Source organism: Crocuta crocuta, unplaced genomic scaffold (genome assembly GCF_008692635.1).
Source record: "Crocuta crocuta isolate KB4526 unplaced genomic scaffold, BGI_CrCroc_1.0 scaffold478, whole genome shotgun sequence".
Taxonomy (NCBI): domain Eukaryota; kingdom Metazoa; phylum Chordata; class Mammalia; order Carnivora; family Hyaenidae; genus Crocuta; species Crocuta crocuta.
In genome coordinates, this window is record NW_027530981.1 from 749,960 (window position 1) to 777,117 (window position 27,158).

General features: G+C 38.3%; 1 protein-coding gene across 4 annotated transcripts in view; it reads right to left on the bottom strand.

Annotated features, from left to right (window-relative positions):
- Positions 1–27,158, bottom strand: part of PARD3B (par-3 family cell polarity regulator beta) — a 997,354-nt gene that overhangs the window by 155,536 nt on the left and 814,660 nt on the right. For 3 of the 4 annotated variants that reach the window (XM_077770171.1, XM_077770172.1, XM_077770170.1), the window contains one exon: positions 1,357–1,659. The exons of the other annotated variant lie outside the window; for it this stretch is intronic. In XM_077770171.1, coding sequence (XP_077626297.1) covers positions 1,357–1,659 — 303 coding nt within the window. The remainder of the gene's footprint in view (positions 1–1,356; positions 1,660–27,158) is intronic. 4 annotated transcript variants of the gene reach the window in all.

The window sequence follows — 27,158 nt, forward strand, 5'->3', positions numbered from 1 at the left end:
AGTGGTATTATTATTTCCATGATAAAAATGCAACCCTATATGAAGGCTTAGAAGAAAATGCCAACTCTTAATCAGTTGTTTGAATTAACAGTTTAGTTATTGGGGCTGTCTTACGCAGTCATAGGAATTTATATTTTCATTTTATCCCAAAGAAAAACTTGAGCATCTTTCTTTAATACTATCAACCTGGAAGCTTGACAGTAAGGATTAAAAATTGCTCCTTCCTTCCCACTTGGTTATTGGAAAGGCTCTGAAAGGTAATCAGTCTTGTGAGGCTACACTTTACAGTCTGCATAAAAATGCCATGATTTCCCTTCCTCTCCCCAACCTAATTGAAAGTGCATAATATCACCCAGCTGGGGAAATGTAAACGGTAAACAGATGCAATATATCATGCTATCACACAAAAGCTGGTTACTAATAGGGACTGGGTGGTTGTCAGGACCAAAAGAAATCTGGAAAACAAGTCTTTTTTTCATCTAGATAGAATGAGAGCTCTTTGTGTCTGCCACCCTTCCCCCTTACCTCCTCCCTTCAGAATTCAAGCTACAGCCCCATTAAACCAAGGTCAGTCAACTCCTTCCTTGCGTGTGTAATTCCAGGGGTCACCTAACAATGTATATTGACTAAAACTCTCTTATATCAGCGTTTCAAGAGATGAGACATTTTATTTTTGGCAGGAGGTGGGCTTGAAACCATCTTCTTCGCTACCTACTTCAATTGTACTGACAGATGGTCTTATTATCTCTTTCCTTAGCTGCTAAGCCTAAAGATCCTTGGCCTTGTCACCTCTTATCTTTCTCTACTTCATCAAACTCCTATTGCCAAGATTATCTCCTTTTCTACCTCTGATCATCCATGAAAATCTATACAGGATCACATTTTCCTTGAGTGTAAAATCCCAACTTGCTTTTCAAGGTTCTCTGCACCTGTGCAGCTGTCTATAATTCCACCCCCATTATACCTATACAGAGTCACCATTTTCTTCTCTGACTCCTCACTTCCCAGTGTCAGGCCATTTTCTTGAATGAGTCATTCACAGTAGGACTCAAAATTTTCATTATTAGTGTCCCTCAAAATTTTCATCATTAGTCCTCTGTCACAATATTTATTCAAAAATTGGTCTCTGATGCACCATGAACACAATGACTACTATTCATTCATGCTACCTTATAGCCAGCTCATTTGTTTCATTTTTGATGGCTGATTCCTTATGGATAGGTCTAAGCACAGCTCTTATCAAGGGTACTATGCCATTTCAGTTTTAATAGATTAAAAGATATATTTCTATTTGCTTCAGCAGATTTGAAACTTACTGAATTAAAACTATATTTGTCTTTCGATAAGTTATCTTACCTGTCAACTGGCATCGGCGGATGGTATGGTTTGTTGACTTTGGCATAGAGACCCTCTAAGTGGTCTCTCTCTGGAGACAGTGGACGGCCATCTCGAGGGTAACCCAATGGTCCAGTCCGAGGTGGAGATGGTGACCTATAGACATTTGCTGATGCACAAGGCTCTCGGAAGTGGTTCACTCGGGCGTAATTGGGGTCCATTTCATCATCGTCCATATCATGCAGTGATCCGATTCCACCAGTAGCATAATCAATAAGACCTCTTGCCTGCTTCTCCCTTAGCTCCTGATGTTTTGCTCCAATCCTGAAAAAATGTAGAACAGGTAGCTGAGACATATGTGAATTTTATGTGATAATATAATGATAGACTCTCCTGAATCTATGTTGATTCCTCCTAATCAGTCACTTAGCTGTCACCTTCCTATTAACCCGAGATCACACCACATAGAAATGCCAACAGCATATCCATGGGGTTAATTTTTTATCTCTAACCTTTATTTGTTGTTGGGTCTTTACTTCTACAGCAGTGCTAAAGGTATTTTGACATCTTGCCTGCTGATGACTGGGCTGCTTGCAGAGTCAGAGGCTGATTTTCATGAAAACTCCCTTCCTACAAATGGGATGTACCTGTGGGAACAGTACAGGTGAGGTGTGATATTATGGAAGTCTTCCTTGGGAGAGGGATGCATGTTAAAGAGCCCATTAGAATCGTATACCTTGGCTACAATTTCACCATTTGGCACCCCAGAATTCTAGTGTATTCCTTTAAGGAAAAGAGCTTACAAAAATTGATTTAAATATGAAAAAGAAATACAGAGGCTTTCTGGTCACTAAAAGCAGTGGGATCAGAGGTAATTTATGAGAGATTCTAAGTTTTTTGGTTACACAAATGGGGATCATTGTGTCTCATTATATAGGGGCTAGGGACAGAGTAAAATAGCGAAGAAATTAATAGGCTCCTGACAGAGATGAATTGGCACATATAAGTGAATTAAACATTACTGGCAGAACTCCACAGCGCTCAAGCCTTAAGTGATATTACAAAATGCTACTACTAATCAGTGTGCCAGTAGACTGCTGGCAATGGAAGCGAAAAATAGACCTAGGTGGATTCCAAATCCATCTGAATTTTAAGAATGCGACATTTAATCTGGAAAGTGTGAGATCAGCTCTCCTGAATTCTCAGTTACATGTTTAAATGGAAAGGTCGCTGTCGCATCTTATTGGACAATGGCAACCTGATGGTGTCAGGAGGTGTACTGTGCTAATGAGGAACGAATGGAACCTTACATCACTGGGCAAATATGGTGCACTCCATACAGGACAAGAGAAGCCAGATGATGCTGGCTCAGGCAGCAAAAGTAAGAACTCAAGAAACGATGGGGACAAGCCTGGGTTCTGTGACTATGAGAGGACCGTGGGCTAGAAATGAAAGATCTGTACATGCCTGGGCACATTTATAGAAAGCTTGGATGAATTCAACACCNAAACACCTATTTTTTGCACATGGCAGCTAGCTTTGTTTATTATCTTTAACTTTCAAGGCATTTTCTCTTTTGGTAGAATGGTTTCCCTCCCTCCCCCACCCAGGGGAGAGAAGGGAAGGAAAAAAAAAACATGAAGAAGAAGAAGGTATAGGACAAAAATCCAGTATCCATTTCCAAGTCAAAACAGATGAAAATAAATGCCAAGATACATTATTGCATATCTCTTTTGACTGGGCCAAATCATGTGCCCTACACATAAGTAATTAGAAGAATTTATATTTTTGTAAAGAGAAGCTTGAATTTCTAAGGAATTCTGAATGAAGATGAAAGGGAGATTACACGGTAGGATACCTGTTAAGAAGGCCTGCCCATCCCCTTTCAATGCAGGTTAGTCCTAGATTCATGGATGTTTGTTTTGAATAATTTTTTATAAAGAAGATAACTCGCTCTATTCTGCAACAAAACTGTCCTTTCAGGGACAGTGCAGGCCGGATTATTAGAGAACACTCGCTGCACTATGATGATAGGGATGGATTTCCATGGCAAAGAGAGTGCAGGACATCAATAAAGTCGGGGGGCGGGGGAGGTTCCGTGTGGTTACTATGCCTCCTAAGTGTGATGCCTTCATGAGATTTCATGAGAAATCATTCAGTAGAAAGATGAACATCTCACGGCGGCTGCGTAAAGCTCCACTTGTGCATTAATGAAAGAAGAAAACACCAAGCCTGATTTTTAAAAGTCACAGAAATAGAACACTGGTATCTGAGCCCCTTATCTCATCACTTCCCTTTCTTAGAGATTTTCTCATTAATTAGGCTCTGGGTACGGAAAGATTCTCAGATGAAAAGTACTCCGCGTATGCAAAGCAGTATTTTATCTTGTATTTTTTCTTTCTAAAACAAAACGAAATTTCTCCTTGATCCTCTCTGCACCACTGAGTGTTTCAGTAACTAATTTCATATTAATCACTCAGTAGGTGAAATAGCAATTTCTTTGAACCGTCATTATTATGCCATATATCAGGGTCTCTCCCCATGTGGGGGAGGACAAGGCAATCTGAAAAGGGGTGTATGGAGGCAGAAGACACTCTCTCCAGAGAGAAATGTCAAGGAAATAGATTTTTTTGTTTTTGTTTTTGGTAGCTCTGACCTCTCTCTGCCCCAATTCAGTATGAGAATTCTAATTGTTTATAGTCATTTCCACTTAGAGGTGTTCATATCTCTTGGACCTCACCCTGTTAAAATATCTATTTTTCAAAATAGCTCTTGATCATATGTCCTTTTTATTGGATGGTACCACCAGCTTTCCCATTCTCCCCAGCATAGTGCCTTTGAATTATTTAAAGTTCTTCTTTCCTTATAAAAGCATTGTTGTTTCTTGTTTCCATTATAACTCTTGGATACCCTCTTTTATTTCCATCTCTTTCACCAAACTCTAGTATTCAGGTTTTATACTGCCTGCCTGTGCACTGTCCAATATGGTGGCCACTAACCACATGATGATATTAACATTTAAATTAGAATTAACTACAGTTAAGTAAAATTTAAAATTCAGCTTCTCAGTTTCACAAACCACATTTCAAGTGCTCTATAGCCAGATGTAGCTTGTGACTACTATATCAGACACTGTAGATAGATACAGGCTAATTCCATCATTGCAGAAAGCTACATTGGGCTGTGCTGGCCTAGATTATTCTAATATCTTTTTGGTATGTTACCACATAACACTTTAATCTATACCTTAAGCAACTGTTGGATAGGCTTCCCTAAAGAACATTTACATCGTATCCCTGTAACATCAAAGATCTCTAACAAGAGATTATAGTAAATGATGGAGTAAGAGCATGGTTACTCTATTTTCCTCCCTCAAACTCCAAATGAACAAACAATTGAGAAATTGGGAAGGTGATTTTATCTACAGTGGAGTTAGAAAATGACCATAATCTTACGCCATGCAATGAAATTTGGACCCATCCCAAAAGGGGGAGTACATCAAGAGTTGACACATGCCTATGTCTCTAGCAGGGTATACATTTCACTCCACTGAGATCAAGAGTCCAGAAGGCTACAGACAACAAACTTTTATTCAGAAAAAAATATATAGTTTGAAGGCCGGTGTAAGATCCTGGAATTGTGGGGTAAATCTTTGTAAGGTGCCACCTTAAGGTTGGAGGAGAGGTGGAGCTAGAAGATTTATATTTCCTCTGAGACATATATTTCCTTCTACACTGAGAAACTTCATGGAGTAAAAGGAGAGAAAAGAAAAGAAGCTCCAACCTATTTTGTAGCTGAAAGGCAGAATTAGCAGAGCAGAGATAAACAAACACAAACTCATCAAAATAAAACCAATAACCTAAGAGGCTTCACTAAGCAAGCTGATCTCTTTCAGATTGATTTGCTCTCCCAAAATGGAAGCCCATGGAAAACAAGCCCCTAGGGCATGTCCCCAGCAGATGTGGCAAGAAGATATTTTGGAAGAACATATGGAATTGAAGCTACTAGCGACCTTCAGTCTCTATGCTCTCCATGTCCTCTAACACTATATTTAAAAATAGTATTTAAACACTATATAATAAAAAATCAATTTAATGGGTCATAACAAGCTTTTGAAAAATTAAGTACAATAAAAGAAAAAATGTTGCATGTAGTATGCATAAGTATTATTTCAAGAAGGAGAAAAATCAAGTCACCTAAAAATTCAGGCAAATTGAGGCTAGGCTGAAAGATAAAGAAAGCCCAATGAAAAACATTCTCTAACATTTCAAAACTCAAGGGAATATAGCTTGTTGACCTGTTGTGAGAAATAACTTAACAATTACAAGCAGTCAACCAAAAATTGAATCAAAATGAGGAATTCAACTTGATAAGGTTGTGGAATGACAGGTGTGAAGGTGAGCAGGACCCTAACCTTAGGTTAAGGTTAAACACTGTAGCAGCAGAATTACAGAAAACCACAATAGGATAAACTCTGACAATATAAAAATGATAATCATTAGTGAAAATCAGAAATCAGTAAGGATGTTAGGAGAAAGTGTTAATATTCATCAGCTGTATTCATTTTCTCATGTTTTTAGAGTAGGCATCAGTAGTTAGTGTTGAAAGTTGATAAACCAGGAAATAGAGGATGTAGTATATACTAAATATTAGTACAAGAAAAAACTACTCAAATAACAAATTATCAGGAAACTCCAACCATGTAGAAAATAGAAAACAGAAGAAGCTATAAAAAGAAGTAATATAAAATCAGATGACTAGATTTATCTTTTATGACAATAAATGAAAATGGAATAAATTTCTTTATTGTAACTAAGGAATCCCAGATATGATAAAAAGGAAAGACATAGTATATGTTATCAAAATAGTAAAAAATGAAGAATAGCCTAAATGTGCAGCAATAGGGGACTAGGAAAGACATATGATTGCAGCTAAAAAAATATGGGCATACTATTCCCATACTAAAAGGAAATAAGATATACATATGGGCCAAAATAGATATAGATATTTGTATGATATATTACATATTCTTGCCCTACATAGAAAAATGTCTGGAAGGATACAAAAGAATTTCCTAACAGCGATTGCTCTGGAAAGTATAATTGGAGGCACACTATCTGAATTTTCATATCATATATTTTTAGGATAATTTAAAAATATTTTTAAAATATTAAAAAAGTCCTTTACAACTACATATTGACTGTCATAGTGAATTCAAACATGAAACAAAAAATTAAATAGGTAACAGCAGGCATCCTTTGTGTTGCAAACCTGATTTTTCATGATTCCATTATCAACTCAGTTATGACCATTTTTTTCAAATTACTGTTCACTTAACATTTGTTTGGTTCCTGTCAAATTAACTGCTTTTGCCTAGAGTACCCATTCTCCATTAATCAAATTTTTGATTAGATTTTTTTCTACAATAAAAACTTTACTCATTTAAAATTCATTTAAACTCATTTACAACTGCATTTTAATCACCACTATTCTCTTCAACTCATATATCCAGTAAATTCTTTATTAATCTGTAATTCTTACATATTAGTTTTTTTAAATCAAAATAAAAAAATGAAATGAAAACATTTTTGATTCGTTTCTAGATATTTTGCTTCCAGAACTAGACTATAAGCTCCTTGAGGTTCATGTGAGTTCTCTTTCTGTTTGTTTTGGCTGACTGATTTACTCACTCATACTTACTGATATTAGATCATATAGTAGAAATAAAAGAAAAAAAAAACAAAAGAAAAATTCTCAGTCCCTGACTCACTGTCAGGACGATATAAAGAAGTAATTACAATTCAGTGGGAAAACAAAGACACTGCATGTACAAAGATCAGAGTCAATTCAGCCTTGAAGTTTTGAGGGAGAATGATGACGGTGGTGCTACATGCACTGGATTTTTTTCAAGTTTGTTTTTTTGAGAGAGAGAGCGTGTGCGCTCAAGTGTGCAAGTGGGGGAGGGGCAGGGAAAGAGGGAGACCGAATTCCAAACAGGCTCTGTGCTGTCACTGCTGAGCTCGAAGCAGGGCCTGAACCCACAAACCACGGGATCATGACCTGAGCTGAATCCAAGAGTCAGACACCTAACCACTGAGGCACCCAGGACCCCCTGTGTGAACTGGATTTCGAAGGAACGTGTCCACCTTGTCCAGGAGGACAGGAGAGATGTAGAAACGGTGTGAGGCACTCCAGTGAGAAGGAAGGACCCAAGCAAAAGGGCATGGAAGTGTATGATTTACTTAATGCTGGGGGGCAAGTCTGATGTGCAACACACTGGTTTGAGTCAGCCACCCATAGTTCTCCCACAAAAGGAACACCTTTAGCAGAAGGTATTGGCAAATTTCTGCAAGTTGTATGTAAAGTTTTGATGCGGAAGGTCCTATGATACCTTTTTTTCATTTGTTTGTCTAATCTTTCATTATAAAAGGAAACAACGATACAGAAAGCCATGCAAAACAAATCTATGGATCTAAGAGCTGCTCTAAAGCAAACATGTTTGTAACTATCACTTTAGTCAAGAAATAGACCTTTGCGGGATAGGGTCTCCATGGGGTCTCTCTCCATCACAACCACATCCATATTTTTTTATTACATATGTATCTCCTTCCTTCCACATTAAGAATCCTGCTTTTCAAGATATAGGGAATACTAGAACTAAATATCCCATAATTACAACTTGCTCTACTCTGTATTACATAGACAACAGTTTCAGAATAGCAATACCAAATATTACCACTAACAGAATGATTAAAAAAGAGGTAAACTTCTCTTTTCCATATGTCTTTCTGTCATCCCTACATTTTTGTAGTTGTATCACACCTACGTTGTTAAGGCAGACAGCAGCTCCATACTATCATTAATTCAGCTCTGAAAAATAACTATTTAACATATTAAAATAAATATATATATAAAGACCAACAGTCCTAATGCCAACGAATATGCAGTCATCTACTAGAATCCTCAGGAAGAACTCATGGAACAGTGTTTCTTTAGTTGATAACAGCACGTCTTTTATGCTTCACAGCCATGTTTGCTGGATATAAAATTAACCATCTTTCTCCTTGAATATTTAAATATGTGACATCATTTTCTTACAACAAAATGTTGCTGTTGAAAAACTGGATGAGGGGCATCTGGGTGGCTCAGTTGGTTAAGCGTCCGACTTCAACTCAGGTCATGATCTCATGGTTCATGGATTCGAGCCCTGCGTTGGGCTCTGTCCAGACAGCCAGCTCAGAGTCTGGAGCCTGTTTCAGATTCTGCATCAGGCCCTCCCCTGCTCACACTGTCTCTCTCTCTCAGAAATAAATAAAACATTAAAAAAAAAAAAGAAAAAAATGTTGGATGATAATCTAATTTTATTTCTCCTATAAATTACTTAGAGTAACTTACTCTTTTTGCTTATCTTGTCAAATTGTTTACTTTAAAGTCCAATGATCTTACTATAAAAGTGATTCTGGGTGGATAATGTTTTCAATATATACTTTTAAGTATATTGCTTCTATCAGGGAAGTTTTCTTGAATTATAGTTTTTATTGTTAATGTCATAGGATACATATGCATATAGAAAAGTTAACTGTATTTCTACATACTAGTAGTGAATGATTAGACAATAAAATCAAAACAATACCATTTAAAATAGGATTAAAGAACATTACAAACTTATGAATAAATTTAACAAAAGATGTGCAAGTTCTCTGCACTGAAGACAATAAAACGTTTGTGAGACAAATTAAAGAAGATATAAAGATAAAAGTTCTACCTTGTTCATGGAGCAGAAAAGTCAATATTGCAAAACGTCAATTCATCCAAATGAAGAGATTAATGTCATTCCAATCAAACTCCTATCAGGTTTATTTTCTAAAAATTAACAATGCAATTTAAAAATTGATTTGGAAAGTTAAGGGCAAAGAATAGCCAAAATAATTTTTAAAAATAAGAGTAAGTTTCGAAGATTTACACTAGTGATGTTAGGACTTACTATAAAGCTTCAGTAATCAGGGCAATGGTTAGACAAATAGATGAATGGAATGGAAGGCAGAGTCCAGTGAAATACCCACACATATTTGGTGAAATGATTTATAATAAACATGCCAAAACAATTTGATTTAGAAGGGAGAATCTCTCAACAAGTGGTGCTGGAAAATCTAGAAGGAAAACAAGAATTCTGGTCCCTGCATTATAGCATAACAAAAAATCAGTCCAAGATGGCAGATAGGCCTGAACATAAAGGCTACAACAATAAAGCTACTAGAACCAAATACAGGAGAATATCCTTACAGCCTTGGGGCAGGCAAACAGTTCTTGGTAAGGACACAGAAAGCATGGATCAGAAAAGAAAAAATAGGTTAAGTTGAATGTCAGTCACCAAAATTAAAGGACTTCTCATTAAAAAGCATTAACAAAATGATTGGCAAATAAGAGAAAACATTTGTAACACACATATCTAACCAAAGATTTATATAAAAAATATTAAACAGTACTTGCAACTTAGTAATCAAAGGACAAATGACCCAATTAGAACTGGGCAAAAGATATAAACAGATACTTAACAAAGGAAGATCTAAAAATGCCCAATAAGCAAATAAAGGCATGCTGAATATTAAAAGTCTTCAGAGAAATGCAAATTAAGACCACAATGAGATACCCTTATCAAAATGAAGAAGAATGACAACACCAAATACTGGAAAAATATGGAAGCATCCAGAACCTTTATACACAACCGTTGGAAATATGAAATAACAGAATCCTTTTGGGAAAAGATCTGGGAGCTCCTTATAAAAATAGACATGCATGAAAACCAAGACCTATCGATTCGCCTCTCAGATACACAAGAGAAACAACAGAGGTCCACAGAAATCCTTGAAGAGTGTTTGGTAGCGGCCTTATTCATCATTGCAAGAAATGGAAATAACTCAGAGGTTCATCAGCATTAGGATGGATAACCAAACAATGGTATATTCATACGACAGGACAGAAGTCAGCAAAAGCAACAACAAAAAAATAAGCTACTGAAATAATAACAGGGATGGATCTCAAAATTATCATGCTCAGTGAAAGAAGATGAATATCTATACACAAAAACTTACCACCTGAGTCCAATTCTAAGAAATTCTACTTCAGGCAAAGCAATCCTATGGTGACAGAAATCAGATCGGTTGCTTCCAGGAGTGGGGGGTGTACTGAACAGGAAAAGGCATGGGAATGGGAATGGGAAACATTCTTGGGTGAGAGAAATATTCTGTATCTTGAAACACATTCATCAAAATAGAATACATTCTTTGGGTGGGGGACCTGGGTGGCTCCGTCTGTCGATTAAGCATCTGACTCTTGATTTCAGCTCAGGTCATGATCTCACATCATGAGTTCACAGTTTGTGAGGTCAATCCCTGTGGTGTCAGTGCAGAGCCTGTTTGGGGCTTGCTCTCTCTCTCTCTCTTTCTCTCTTCCTTTCTGCCCCTACCCTCCTCACACTCTTTCTTTCTCTCAAAATAGATAAACCTAAAAAAACAAACAAACAAACAAACAAAAAAACCGAATACATTCTTTTGTTTATATGAGACCTAAATATTTCACTCTATGCAAATTAGAGCCCAATTAAAAAAACTGAAAACAGACAACAAAATTAAAGCAAAAAATGCCAATAATGCTATACCTTTTAAAATAAATGTGATAGAACCTAACGAATTAGAAGTGATCAATTCTAAGTTTACTTATATATAATTCTTTCCCTTTTAAAGACATTACCTAGGGGCACCTGGGTGGCTCAGTCGGTGAAGCGTCCGACTTCGGCTCAGGTCATGATCTCACGGTTCGTGGGTTCAAGCCCCGCGTTGGGCTCTGTGCTGACAGCTCAGAGCCTGGAGCCTGCTTAAGAGTCTGTGTCTCCCTCTCTCTGAGCCTCCCCTGCTCATGCTGTCTCTCTCTCTCTCTCAAAAATAAATAATACGTTAAAAATATTTAAAGACATTACCTAAAAATAATTGTTATAACAAATTAAGACAATGAGTGTGATTGCTGGGAAAGTATTTTAATTGCATAAGGAAACACCTCCTCTTTTCAAGCAATTTGAACACTTCTAAAGTACCAATTTATAAGCCAGCTATTGATTTTGATAAGTACATATTATTCTTATTGATCCATAAACACATTCTCTAAAGACCAGACAACTTGCTTTAAGTCTATTACAAGTTTCTGCATTTATCATTCAATAAATATGTATCGAACAGCTACATGTTTTAGGTTCTGTTCTTGATGCTGAGATTGAGCAGTGCATAGAAATCCTTGCCTTTGTAGAATTTATACTCTAGTCAGGGGAGGCAGAAACAGACAACAAATTAACTAGGTAAAATAAAAAATAATGTCAGACAGCAATAAGTGCTATAGAGGAAAATAAAATAGGGAAAGGTACTAGGAATGTTGGAGGATAGAGTGGGAAGTTTACACTTTTAAATATGTGGGATGGTAAAGTAATATGTGGAAATATTAAGTTAAAGTCTTGAAGAAGAGGGTACAATGTTCACAGATAATTGGGGAAGCATATGTCAGGCAGAAGGGACAGCAGGTACAAAGACCCTGAAGCAGGCAAGGAGGCCAGTGCAAGGGAGTGAGGAGTCAGGGGGCCAGGGAGGAAATTAGGGCCTCGGTCATGCAGGGCCTTGACGTCCATGCTAAAGATTTTGGCTTTTACTCTTAGTGAGGGAGGAAGCCAATGGGAGGTTTCAAGCAATGAAGCCATGTGATCTGATTACATGTTAAAGGATATCTCTTTGACTGCTATAGCTGGGAAGGCGGTGGAGGGACGGGGCAAGAAAAAAGCCATGAAGACCATTTGGGGGTTATCAGACTAACTGAGAGACGGCAGCTGGGATAAAGGTATATGTAGCAGTGGAGATGGTAAGAACTGGTTGGATCTGAGAGCTAAAAATAAAACTGAATTTTAAAAAATCCTGTAATCAAGACTGCTCTTCAAACACTTCAAATCAGGGAGGTTAGCAAATAAGAGCCGATCCTAGCTCATTTCATCTATCCAGCAGGAAGAACGTATACGAATAGTATTTGCGATGCATTTTCCCATGATTGTAGAAGTCACTTCTCACAAGGCACACAAGTCTCAATTTCATAGATGAGGAAACTGATGTTCAGAAAGGTTAAATGTTTGTCAGAGACTATACATTTGTTAGGTGGCAGGAGCTAGGTTTTTGAATTCCACCTAGGTGCTTGACTTCAGCATGAAAATTTCTTTCATTTATATTAGGTACAAATAATCTAAGCATGATCACATTAAAATTTTTTACGTTTATTTTTGAGAGAGAGACAAAGTGTGAGCAGGGGAGGAGCTGAGAGAGAGGGAGATATAGAATCCAGAGCAGGCTGCAAGCTCTGAGCTGTTAGCACAGAGCCCGACATGGGGCTCAAACTCACGAACCGTGAGATCATGACCTGAGCCAAAGTTGGATGCTCAACTGAGACACCCAGGTGCCCCTAAACATGATCACATCTAAAAAATGTATATGGTGAAAGTTCTCAGCTACCCCAAAGTACACAGAGTATAGTACAATGAACCTCCACATAATTATTTTCCAGTTCTGTGTTCAATAATTAAAGTTAACACATTTTAATCTAATTTTTCTTTAAAAAATTTTTTTGCTAAGGATTTTGAAGGCAAATCCTAGTCATTTATTCTCTTTATACCTCAGAAAGTATATCACAAAAACATCACTGACATTTCATAACAACAATGCCATTATCCACTTGACAATTAACAATATTCCTATATGTCATCTGAAAACCTAGTTCATAAACGAATTTCTCCAAGTGCCTAAAAAAATGTCTCTTTCTCAGTGGATTTATTTGGATCAGGCCCCAAACACTATCCACACATTACATCTGCTTACGTTTCTTAAGTCTCATTTCCTGTAAAGAGCTGTATTCTTCTTCCTTTTTGCTTTTAAATTGTTCCATGCTATTGAATTGTTGCAGAAACCGGGCAGATTGTCCTGTAGGTGGTCCTGCATGTTGGATTTGTTTGCTTCTTTGTGTTGTGATTAAACTTATTCCTCCGTCCCCCATATTTCCTGCTTATGAAAAGTACTTCCAGAGCAGCAATGCCCGATAGATCTTTTTGGTGATGGTGGAAACTTTCTATGTGTGTGCTGTTTCATACAGTAGCACGTGTGGTTACTGAGCACTTGAAATGTGGCTAGTGTGACTCAGGTACTTTGTATTTTTTTTAATGTTTACTTACTTATTTTTGATGGGGGGGGGCAGAGAGGGAGAGAGAACATCTCAAGGAGGCTTCATATTGTCACCACAGAGCCCTATAAGCACACACAGTGTGAACTCAAAAACTGCAAGATCATGACCTGAGCCAATGTTGAGTCAGATGCTTAACCAACTGAGCCATCCAGGCGCCCCTAAGCTTTAGATTGTTAATTTAAATTAATTTAAATATAAATACTATATGCGGCTCGTGGCTATTGTGTTGGACAGTGTAGCTGGACACTTAGTTTCAGGTTCAATTTTTGGTTGGAAAGGGTACTGTGGTGGGTTGAATTTAGGTCCCCCAAAAGATGTGTCTCCCTGGAGCCTGTTAATATAAATTTACAATGAAGTTTGATTACCCTGAATTACATAGTATAGGGGAAGCAGAATAAATGCTTAATTCATTTTAATTGCTAATTTTTCAGAGTAAGCAGTTAGTACCCTAGCAATTCCAATGGTGACCAATGGTTTATTAGACATCTTTTTTGGGGGAAATGAAGGACTGTGAATATCATTATGAATTCATATTTAAAAAGAAAACATAGGAGTGCCTGGGTGGCTTAGTTGGTTAAGCGTCCGACTTTCGCTTAGGTCATGATCTCGCAGTTCGTGGGTTCGAGCCCCGCGTCGGGCTCTGTGCTGACTGCCAGCTCAGAGCCTGCAGCCAATTGCATAGTCTATATCTCCCTCTCTCTCTGCCCCTCCCCTGCTCACGCTGTCTCTCTCTCTCTCTCTCCTAGAAATAAATAAAAAATATTAAAAAAAAATAAAAAGAAAACATATTTAGGGTTTTCAATCAATTGCATTCCTTACTCTTTTCTGTTGCACACATTGTCCCATATTTAATCAATGGAAACTGCTTTGTGTTGGCTCCTTTGTCCTTTTGACTGGACCTAGTTGTCTGTGATAGCTTCTTTGCTTTCTGACAAATAAGTTGTCCCAGATTCATGTTGAGTATCTTGTATTCCTACCTTGGAAGCAGCCATTTCACCCAGGAACTCGTTCTTTTTGGTGGGAAGTGATATTTAGAGAACACAACCTGGACTCTAAGAAGTTCACTGCTTCTGTGCCTTTCCTTCCTTCCTTCCTTCCTTCCTTCCTGCCTGCCTGCCTGCCTGCCTGCCTTCCTCCCTCCCTCCCTCCCTCCTTCTCCCCCTTTCTTTTTTACATACCAATAAATTTGTTTTAATTTATTTTTAAAAATTCAAGTTACTTAACATACAGTGTAGTATCGGTTTCAGGGGTAGAACCCAGTGATACATGATTTACATATACCGCCCAGGGCTCATGCCAACAAGTGTCCTCCTTAATGCCCATCACCCATTTAGCCATCTCCCCACCTACCTCCCCTCCAGCAACTCTCAGTTTGTTCTGTGTATTTAAGAGTCTCTTGTGATTTTTATCCTATTTTAATTTTCTTTCCCTTCCCCTATGTTCTTCTGTTGTGTTTCTTAAGTTCCACATATGAATGAAATCATATGATATTTGTCTTTCTCTGACTTGTTTTGCTAAGGCACAGTAGGGCACATGCTCCCCGATGTTTTTAACAGCACTATCAACAATAGCCAAATTATGGAAGGAGCCCAAATGTTCATTGACTAATGAATGGATAAAGAAGATATGGTATATGTTTCACTTATAAGTGGAACAGGAGAAACTTAACAGAGGACCTTGGGGGAGGAGAAGGGGTAAAATAGTTTGGGAAGGGGGAAGGAGGCAAACCATGAGAGACCCTTGAATACTGAGAACAAACTGAGGGCTGATGGGGGTGTGGGAGAGGGGAAGGGGGGTGATGGGCATGGAGGAGGGCACTTGTTGGGATGAGCACTGGGTGTTATATGGAAACCAACTTGACAATAAATTATGAAAGAAAAAAATAAAATAAAAAAGTAAAAACAAAGGGAAAATGTGGTATATATACACAATAGAATACTGCCTCTGTGCCTTTTCTATGGACAGAGTTAGGAGATACGTCTTTAAAAAGAAAATTCAAGTTCATACTGTTCTTTCCAATTCAAATTTAACATTAGGGTATCCTTACTTAATTTTTAAAAAGTTTATATTTATTTATTTCTTAATAATGAAAAATCTTGATTCTTAATACTACTGACAAAATTATTTGTTTTATCATATATATGATATATTGTATATATATATCATATATATACATATATGTATATATATGATATATATATAACTTAAAATACATACAGTCTTAAAATACTACCATTATTATTTAAGGACCATTGAATGAAGTTGAAGATGTTCATAGCTCCATTTCTTGTTAGAACACATCCCACTGATTATGTACAATCAAAATGCTGTATTCTATCATTCCTTTATTTTCTGAGTCACTATGCAGCCAATTTGTTTTATAGTTAGGTTGTTCTGGTTTGTTTTTAGTTTTTAGGGACTGGCTTTTTTTCTTTTCATTTAATTTCATTTGTTAATTATGTAAAACATTTACATTGCCAAATTCAACTATATACAACACACAATTACATGGCTTTCAAGAGTCCTCTCTATCCTAAGCAATGTAACTATACTTATTTTTTCAAATGAAAGCCAACACGGTCATATATCTATGTTCCTTCTTTCTCACACAAGAAGTAGGATACATTTTCCTCTACATTTTGCTTTTTCCCATAGCAATATTTAGAAGACAACTCCATTATTAGTGAACAGAGATCCTTCTCATTTTTTTTTTAAAGAACTTTCATAATAGTCTACTGTGTGGACATGCTTCTGTTTCTCTAATGAGTCCCATATTTTTGAATATTTGGCTATTCCCACACTTCCACTGTTAGAAATAATGCCACAATGACAAATCTTATGCAAAAGTTAGGTCCCTACTTTTGCTATTGCCACTTTAGGATGAATTCACAGAAGCAGATTGCCAGCCCAGAAAGAAACTCACATATGATACTCCCAGATGAGGACAAATCTCCTTCATGCTTGATCTCTTTGTATTGCCACTTGCAGCGTGGGAGGGTGTCTTCCTCTACCATGTCACCAACAGAACGTGCTGTTGGACTCAGGGATATTTGATAAGTGTAGGTGAGAAGTGATAGTTTTAATTAGCCTGTCTCTTATTATGCGATGCTGAGTGTCTTTTCATATGTTTAAGGGCCATTTTCATTTCCTCTTCTATGAGCTGTCCATATCTCTTGCTGATTTTTCCATCAGATTGTCAATTTCCCCCTCAATTTTTCGAAGACCTTTATGTAGTAGTGATATTAGCACTGTGTCTGTGATATAGGTTGTGTATATTTTTTTGCAAGCTTGTCGTTGGCCGTTCATGATTCCACATTATTGATCAGCATTTCATACTTCGCACAGTACCCCCAAAAGCTTTATAAGATATTGTTACCCTCGCATATCATTTCCTGATTGATTTGTCTCATGCAGAATATATCAACAGTACAGTTCGGACTGGCTTGCCTAGTTCTGGGAAGATGTAGGCACTGACATGCTCTTTGTTGCTACTGTGTGAACCCAAACAACAGAGACAGAGATGAATAGACAGTAGAAGAAGAGGTTTGCTACCTATAGTGGTGACAGTAGTCGAGGTCAGAAAAGGTTTTTCAGGGGAGAGCGATGGGGTAAAAGAAGTAGTCCCATTAAAAGAGATTATAAACTACCTGCTGTACAGCTTTCTTTTTCGACAGTGGAGATAATTTGTCCTGCTATCACTCCTGCTCTTATAATAGAAGCTGCAATTAGGTCACTACAATTATCCTTTGTTCCAGTGACCAGACCCAGTTTCTTCAGCTTTTCTTTGTGAACGCTGTTTCAAAGCTGCAAGTGTACCTGACCAAGTCCAATTACAGCTTATTATTGCCATTATTATTACTATTATTATTCTCACCAGCCAATACAGACTTACATGCAGTCCTTGTGATCAATGTTTCATCTTTTCAACAAAACGGTTTTTTTTCTTTCTTTTTTATTTATTTATTTATTTTACAAATAGTTTAATGTCAAATTAGTTTCCACGTAATACCCAGTGCTCATCCCCACAAGTGTCCTCCTCCATGCCCACCCCCCTCCCCCCCACATCCATCAGTCCTCAGTTTTTGTCAGCATTCAAGAGTCTCTCATGGTTTGCCTCTCTCCCTTTCCCCCACCATTTCCCCCCTTCTTCTCCCCCTCGTTCCTCCGTTAAGTTCCTCCTAATCCTCCTATACGTGCAAACATATGATATTTGTCCTTCTCTGCCTGACTTATTTCGCTCAGCATAACACCCTCAAGGTCCATCCATGTTGCTACACATGGCCAGATTTCATGCTTTCTCATTGCCATGTAGGATTCCATGGTATAGATAAGCCACATCTTCTTGATCCATTCGTCCGTTGATGGACACTTAGGCTCTTTCCATGTTTTGGCTATTGTTGGGAGTGTTGCTATGAACATTGGGGTACATGTGCTCCTATGCATCAGCATTTCTATGTCCCTTGGGTAAATTCCTAGCAGTGCTATTGCTGGGTCCTAGGGGAGTTGTATTGTTAATATTTTGAGGAACATCCACACTGTTTTCCAGAGGAACATCCAAACTGTTTCCAGTTTACATTCCCACCAACAGTGTAGGAGGGTGCCCGTTTCTCCACATCCTCGCCAGCATCTCATGTTCTCTGATTTGCTCATTTTAGCCACTCTGACTGGTGTGAGGTGGTATCTCAGTGTGGTTTTGATTTGTATTTCCCTGATGAGTAGGGATGCTGAGCATCGACACATGAATCAACAAAACTGTTTTAACTGCATTAATATTTTTCAGTGTTTTCTCCTCCCTGCCTGGGCATCTGTAACATTTTCTAAATGATCGTCTTTTGTCCTGTCAGCCTAAACCAGACCTGATGTGGTAAGGGAGCTAGACTGATGAAATACTTTATCATTTCTCTTCTAATGAATAAATAAATTTCTCTGTAATGAATTTTATAGTCTGTAATAGTGAGATGCAAATTCTCTAATGCTGTTAATTGAATCTTTTAGGTAGGCTTTTTCTTCACGTTTTTCTCTTTGTGTGCACACACACCACACTGAGTCCTTCACAGTTTGCAGAATCAAATGATGCTATGCCTTGTGGGTATTGTGACTAAATACTGTATGTGAATTTGTGCCTAGGGTTGCCAAATATCATGAGGCAAAGGCCATGCTGATGCTCATTAGAGCAGGTCAAGGCAATGAAGTTCGGGAAACCTAAGGGAGTTATGTGTGGTCTCAGAACATTCTGATCCTAGACGTTGCTGAGAGGTTAACTGGTTCTTTGTCCAGCTGGGATGACCAGAGAAAAGACTTCCATATCGTACATGGCCCAGAACCAACCAAATTTCCCATATCAAATGGTTTTTACCTATTTGACATTGAGTATATTTCATATTCTAAAATCATGGTGGTCACTTTCAATTTCTACTTATCAGTGACATTTTTTACAATGTCAAAGTGGCAAGATTCTTTAGTACCTTCCCACTGGTACTAAATACTACCATTTCAAGAGACTTGCCTTTCAGTGAAGACTCTCCTATCATTATAATTTACATTTTCCCTAAATTTATACCTTTCCCAAACCCATTAAACTTTCTCTATTGCTAATGTACTGAGTTCCTGTAATTTGTATTCTCGTAATGTGAACAAATTTCTCAGAAATGCTTAGTAAACAACCTTAGCTTTCATTGGGAAATTAACCCTAAAGGGGTTGGGGAGAGGGGGACAACCGACACAGTGCTTACTATTTCCTCTGATGATTTCCTTAAAGCAATTCTAGTGTCCCTACAAAAGTCCTCACTAGGCAGTGAAGACATTAAGAGATCCTCCAGACTGCTGGCCAAGCTAACACTGAAGAAAGAGCTGTAAGAATCTGCTCTTGAGAGAGCTCTGCTGGTTGGATAAAGTTTGTAACTTGTTGATGTACTTTATTCTTACTCTTTATTCTTATTGTTTGTTATTGACATATGTATGAGGCAAAAAAAAGCCTGATTTATTTTTTATATCCCCCATTCATATGTGTCCCTGTTTGCAGCACTGTGAAAAGCAGAAAGGAAAGTAGGTTTTCTGTATTATAATGATCAGGAATATAGCACTTACTAATCCTAGGGACTGCCAGGGGTGATATCTGCAAAAATAAATGACTGGCCTTTGACACAATGGTGGTTGTCATCATATGGAAATGAATGAGGATAAATCCCTAATGTTGACTGCTTGGGGTTACTGTAAGTCTACGTAAACTTCCTGGAGAGGAAACAGGAAAAATACAGAGAATAAAAGGAAATAAGCTACATTTCCTTTCCTTTCCCTTGAAACTCTTCTTTCCATTTTGTCACCTGGAATTTCACACTTGGCCAGTGCTCCCCTGGACATGTCTTTGATCTTTGCCTTTACAAGCTTGCTCACAATAAAAATGTGCTGAAACACAGGGAATGTGTAGACATTCACAAGGCATATGCTGCTCTATTTCCTTTGTTTTCTTAGCCATAAGTGCCAGATTCCTCAAGGCTGTGACTATCTACTCCCACATCTTTGAAATAATTCTGGGCTTATGAAGAGCTCTAGAAGTACTACTGACCTCCACAGGGCCTGGGAAAGCCATTAGCTATAGAACCATGATTGAACCTCATACAAGGACAAACACACTTTATACCTACTGTCTCTACCCAGCCAACGTGTGAGGGGCACTTTTATTTACTCTGAAAAGTCATGTTTCTTGCATGATGGAGAATTTAAAAAGAAGCAGAAAATATAGTCTTTTCCCTCTTATCCTATTTGTACAGGAAATTTTCAAGAGGTCAGTAAAAATATTTTATTCAACTATTGCATTTTCTGCAGTGTTTTTAGGATCGTCATTTTTGGCTTTTTATGATGTCACTGTCCTAGAGAAACCATAGATTATTCTCAACAGTCCAGATACATGCCAAAAAATGGGTCTTGTCAGTTTGGGTTCTTTGGTTCCAACATTCACTGAGTATTTACTGTGTATTAAGCACTGTGCTAGGTACATGAAAAGGCCAGGGGACACTTGAGTGCCAGACAGAAGGACCAATCAGGTCTGTAGACTAAGAGCTCCTCCCTCCCATTTAAAGAAGGAATAGGCCTGAGACGAGCTGACGACAAGAGCATCCTTGTCATCTGATCCTCCACCCTGTGCATGCCAAGGACACAGCAAGGAAGAAGCCAACACTCATCTGAGATGATCACCACCATGCAGCCATCAGAGAAGGTCCAACAAGCTCATCTAGGTGACATTGGTGCCTATGGTGCTGCTTTCAAAGAGTCTGGGACAATTAGGTAACAAGACAACTACTAGGAATGACCCCTTTCTTCTCCAGGGTATTGAGTAGAAATGTCCAACCACAATCACTGGCCACAATCAGGGTGTGTGGGGCTTTGAGGGAGGCTTTTTAAAGAAGCATATGCCACATGCACATGGCCTTGATAATTATAGTGAAGAATTTTTATTTGATATGGTGGGCAATGGGTACTTGTACATGGGAGTCTAAGGTCTGATGTGTCCTCATCTGTCCCTCCACAGAGACCAATAGACATGATGCCTGACATATTCTTTTGAGTGCTCATTCTCAGCTCTTACCAGAGCTTTCCACTCTTGACTGTCTCCTTCTTTCTTGGGCCATCTGGGATCCTTTGCTGCAGGTTTTATCTATAATTCATAGAGAAAATCTCTTCCTGTTGTAAAGAGGCTTGGTTTACCTTTTATCAGAACCATAAACTGCCAAAGTGTCTTCTATAAAGTCTTGGGGAGAAGTCAAGGATTGACATTTTTTTTAAGTTTATTTATTTATTTTGAGAGAGAACATGGGGAAGGGGCAGAGAAGGAAAGAGAGAGAGAGAGAGAGAGAGAGAGAGAGAATCCCAAGCAGGTTCCACGCTGTCAGTGCACAACCCAATGTGATGCTCAATCCCATGAACCATGAGATCGTGACCGGAGCCCATCAAGAGGCAGACACTTAACTAACTGAACCACCCAGTCATCCCAGGATTGGCATTTCTAACTGCCGTTAGCAGGGTACTGCAGTGGTTGAGTTTTAAGATGTGGGAAAACATCCTTCAATTCCCTCAACTACTACCTGAAATTTAGATCTTTATACAGGCTCCTGCTAGTAGAGGGAAAGAATTAAAATTTAAAAGGGAGGGAGGGTGTGGCTAGAAACCGCCCTGCTGGGAGAATCCATTCCTTAAAAAGCAGCCTGCATAGAGGACACTTTTTGAGATGAGCACTGTGTGTTGTATGGAAACCAATTTGACAAGAAATTGTATTAAAAAAAGAATATGTTAGGCTGCTTTTCTGTTCAAAACACCTTCCATGTGTTCCTTTTGTGCTTAGATAAAACCCAATCTCCTTCCTATGACCCATGCAGCTGTCTCATCAGGCACAATTCCTCCATGATTTTGGTTTATGCCATTCTCAGCCTTAGGTATCAAACTCCAGTCCCATGGCTTCATTGGCCTCAGGACTGATCAGCATTGGCAGCTCTCTGTGCATGCACAGGTGTTCCTGTGGCTGGCTTATCACCGTGATGTGCACCTCAGCACCTCAGACAGCTTCCCCATGCCAATTCTCGATGGTTCTGTTTTATTTTCTTTATAGTTCTATCACTACCTGACTTTACTGTCTTCATTTAACTATTTACAAAAATATAAGCTTCACAGGAAAGGGGGTCTTATTTACTTTGTCTAGCACAGTGCTTGGCACATCGAAGGCACTCAATAATGTGGTAAGGGAAGTGGGGTCTGAGAGAGAAGGCTATGTGACAATGTGACACTGGAAACAGAGGTTGGGGAGGTGTACTTTGAAGATGGTGGAAGGAGCCATCAGCCAGGATTGTAGGTAGCTAAGTAAAAGGCAAGGAAATGGATTCTCCCCTAGAGCTTGCAGGAGGAATCAGCTTAGCCTATACCTTGACTTTATTCCCAAAAAATTGATTTCAGAACTACGGCCTCCAGAACTGAAAGAGGATAAATATATGTTGTAAGCCACTAAATTTGCGAAAATTTGTTACAGTAGCAATGGAGAATTAATACAGGTTATGAAAGAACAGAATTGATAATTCGACCTGAAAAAATATATTTAGGAATGGTTTGCTTTCTTTCAGAGCTGAGCATGGTGTGATAGTGTTAATCTTTTCTGCAGTATAGAAACATACGCAGTGAAACCAGCCTCATACCCTATAGTTCATAAAGAGAAAAAGCAAGCCAAATTCTGCAAGCCTTTATACCATGTGTCATGAAAAGATTAAGAATATGTCTCCTGTGGAATGGACCTAAATGAGTGGCTCCAAATGTCAAACATAACAATTACATTGGAGACACTGCTGTAGGTACAACACACACACACACACACACACACACACACACACACACACACACACACACACACACAGGTCCTGGACCAGATATTTATAACACAAAAAATGAATGGCCAGAAGGAGACATGTGGATTTAAAACAGATAATGTCAGGCTTTTCCTAAACAAAAGGAATCTTCTTATCAACTCCCCAAAATACATTATACAGCACACACTTTCTTTTGCATTTTTAATAAAGCAAAACTTGAAAATGAGCAGCAATCTCTTTATTTCCCCTCTTAGAAAATCTACAGTGACCTGCTGGCAAATAATACAGTGGAAGTATCCCAGAAGAGGCTCATGGTTCATTAAAATAATCAGCATATTCCAATATGCATTCGTCCCTGAAATAATAACAATTCACTTTCAATAAATTAATTACGGCTTTAATGAGTGAAATTTACATTTATATTTCTGTCTTAAGATCTTCATGGGAGGCGGCATCTTCACCCATACAGTTTCACTGAAGCAAGGCCTTTTTCCTAATAGACCAGCAGCTGTTGACGGAAATGCTAACATTCTAGGGTTTCCAAAATAGAGAGGTAGGGTGGCGTCAGGGGCCAGACAGCCTGGCTTGAAACCAAGTTCTGCCACTTTTTTCATTTTGAGACCACGGGCAAGTAAGGTTACCTCTCTGTCCCTTATAAAATCAGAAATATAATAGTACCTGCCTCTAAGAGAAGGCTAACTGACTTAATACAACTGTAGTTGTCAGAAGAGTGTGGATGGCACATAAAAAGCAACTGCTAACTATAATACTCATAGCCATCAGCTGACATAGGTGAAGGGAGGCAGCAGAGAGGACAGGTCCCTCCGTGGCCTTCATGGCTACACACAGCTAGCAGCACTAAGCACATACTCAGTTTGTCAGCTCCTTCACACATCCACTTGGAATCCTACCTAGATACTTTGAAGAAATTCTATCTAACCTAGATTGGCCAAAATGCTCAAGGAACAGTGGGTGTTGCAGTTACTTGAATTGTCAACACGATTGAGAGCAAAGCTTTTTAGTGTGAATCTATTGGTTGAGAATCTTTACAAAATATATTGATCCTTGAGTGTATGGGTGGCTCAGTTGGTTAAGCAACTGATTCTTGATTTCTGCTCAGGTCATGATCTCACAGTGGCTGCCTGGGATTCTGTGTGTGTATGTGTGTGTGTGTGTGTGTGTGTGTGTGTCTGCCCTTCCCCCACTCATGCACGTGCTCTCTCTCCCGCTCTCTTTCAAAGTAAATAAACATTAAAAATAAAAGAAAATATACTAATCCTTTAATTTGCTCTAAATGAACTCCCTAAGCAGAATTTTGTTTAGAAAACCAAGGAATAGGCATCATTTCAAGACCGTTGTTCCAGCTCCAATATTTATCCTGTAATACTCAAGATACTGAAGAGTAACAATGCAGTAGCCAAATATTACCTGTCCACTGACCTGATCCACTCAATCGACATTTCCTGAGTGCCTACCAAGAGCCTGGAACTGGGGAGTGTGTCTTATTTTCTCCTGATTCTCTCTTCTCCCCTTTGCCCCCTATTAAGAGTATTCAAAAGAATTATAAAAGAATCTGGTTAGTTGAGTCCAGATTAATAAAGTTTTGGTATAATTACTACCCGAAAACGTTTAAAGGGTAAGTAAACTGTATGGAAAATGGAACTTACTTTTTCAGGCAGCCTGACTTTGTTATTCTCATGGGCATGTATGGGAACCAAAGGGGAAAAAATAGCTTTTTCCCCACTCTATTTTGATTTCGTTTTTCAAAACCATAACAGAAGTTCAATTTGCTCTACCTTTTTTCATTATGGTGTTATATTATCATATAGATAGATAGGTAGGTAGAATGATAGATAGTAGACCTTACAAATAATACATAACCCACCTATCATATCAACAGAAATATTTGGAGAAAACTTCCCAGACTACTAAAACTATTATAGTTCATAGTTAAAATATTTAAAGAAATGTAGTCTTCTGCAGAATAGGCCTTCGGTAACATAAACTTATGATCCAAAGTCATCTCCCTAACTAAACTGTTACTTTCCCAGAAAGTTTCGCCCTAAACTTTTCAACTGTCTTCTTTGTCAGTTTTAGAGAGGTTAAAAAAAAAAAAGCCCAATGTGACAGAAAATACCCTGATTGCTTGGAAAATCCCTTAGCTTTCAAATAAATTTTTTTCCTGAGTCTCAAATTCCTCTCTAGTTAGCAGCAAAAATATCATATATTATTGATGGGATTAAGAATTTAAATTTTCAAAAGTCTCCTCAATTTGCTGCACAGTTAACTTGTACTTTTATAATTGATTTTAATGATTTCACTGCAAGTGTCTAGGAATACTGGATGATAGAGAAGTCTGTTCTATCATCCCAGCTATAACACTATTTTTTCATGGCTGTCTTCTCTGCGATCATATAGCATTTTTATATCCCGTTACAGTATTTATCACAGTTGAACTTTATTATAATTAGTTGTGTATTGGTCTCTCTCCTCTCTCTTAATCATGAACTTGTTGAGAGCAAAGACTAGACTGTGTTTTACTCATTTTGCTATTTCCCCTAAGTGCCTAGCTGCTCAATTAATGTTTGCTGAATTATTGAAGAGTTCAGACCAAAACTAATTAAAAAGTCAAAAGTGAATCATAGCAGAACAGTATCTACCCCAAATCCTCTAAGTGAAAAAATTTCATATAACTTCAATTTAACTTCAGGTTCAGAGGCATAGTGGTGTAGCTCAAGGAAAAAGATCCAGGGACATAAAATATATTAGTTCTCCAGATGATCAAAAGTATTAAAATTCATCAAAATACAAATCTTTCTTACATGCTTTTTAAAAAGACTGAAATTGGGAGCTATTCAACTGGAGTGACCAACTAAAGGTGACCTTTCATATGAGAAATGTGAAAAATCAAAAAGAAGAAAATAACTAAAAAAGAAAGTGAATACAGGATGGCAAGGATTAGCAGTAGATTATCCAAACAAGTACTGCCAATTAGAAAGACACCTGCCTGTTAGATCCGCAAATGCTCCGGAAGTAGGTGGGACACAATAAAGGCCTCAATTGAGGGCCCTCTAGAAGGTTGGCTTCTCGCCTACATCCTGCCTGAATGGTACCTGAGACTGTCAAACACAGAGCACATTTGAGACGGTTCTGTACTTCACTGGAAGGTAAAGGGGCTGAACTGGTCATCTAAAGAAGTGTTCAGAATGTGAGGATCAGGTTGGGGGATTATGACGAAGAGGTGCAAAGAGATGCACTCAATCAATACAGGAAGGAAGAGGCCACTTTGTACAAAAAGATGACATGGCCCAATGCCTTCTACTTTGTCCTCTCAGCTGCTCTCCCTGAAATTAGAGGTTCACTTGTTTCTTTAGCTGGAAAGCCTTGGTCCAAGAGAATGCATTAAAAATTTGTTTTTTAATGTTTATTCACTTTTGAGAGAGAGAACGAGAGAGAGAGAGAGACAGAGCATGAGCAGGGGAAGAGCAGAGAGACAGGGAGACACAGAATTTGAAGCAGGCTCCAGGCTCTGAGCTGTCAGCACAGAGCCCAACGCAGAGGTCGAACCTACAAACTGTGAGATCAGGACCTGAAGCGAAGTCAGACGCTTAACTGACTGAGCCACCCAGACACCCCAAGAATGCAATTTTAGATGTTCATGTGGGGTTGGAGGTACAGTTCTGGGTTACTTATAAGAATTACGAAGTGCCTGATGATAAAGATTCCTTCTTCATCTCTTTACAAAATTAATCTCAGTCCTTAGAATCTATTCTGTATCGCAGGTCCATAAAGGGGTATAGTTTACATGATACTAACCTTATTAGCAGGTTGTCTTTAACTGTCTGAGGCAACCAACTGGATTCACTTAAGAAACTTAACAAATCTACATCCTGTGTGCTGCTCACCTGCAGGCCCGGCCTTCAGCATTTCAGGGGTCAAGTGCAGGAGAGGAGGTGATGCCTTCCCCACAGGGTGTCCTACTCCACACACCCTGCCACTTTTCATGTCTTCTTTTCAACACCCCCCTTTTCTTCTAAGTACCCAATTCTCTTCATGAATATCTTTTTGTATAGTATAAAATTGATATTGTGCAATAAGTCATTTAAGTTTGAAAAATGTTACTTTTCCAATCAGTCAAGGAATGGTATTAAATGCTGGAGAGGGGGCTGAGAAGTGTAGCAATAGGCGCTATTAAACCTATATGCAAATGACGTA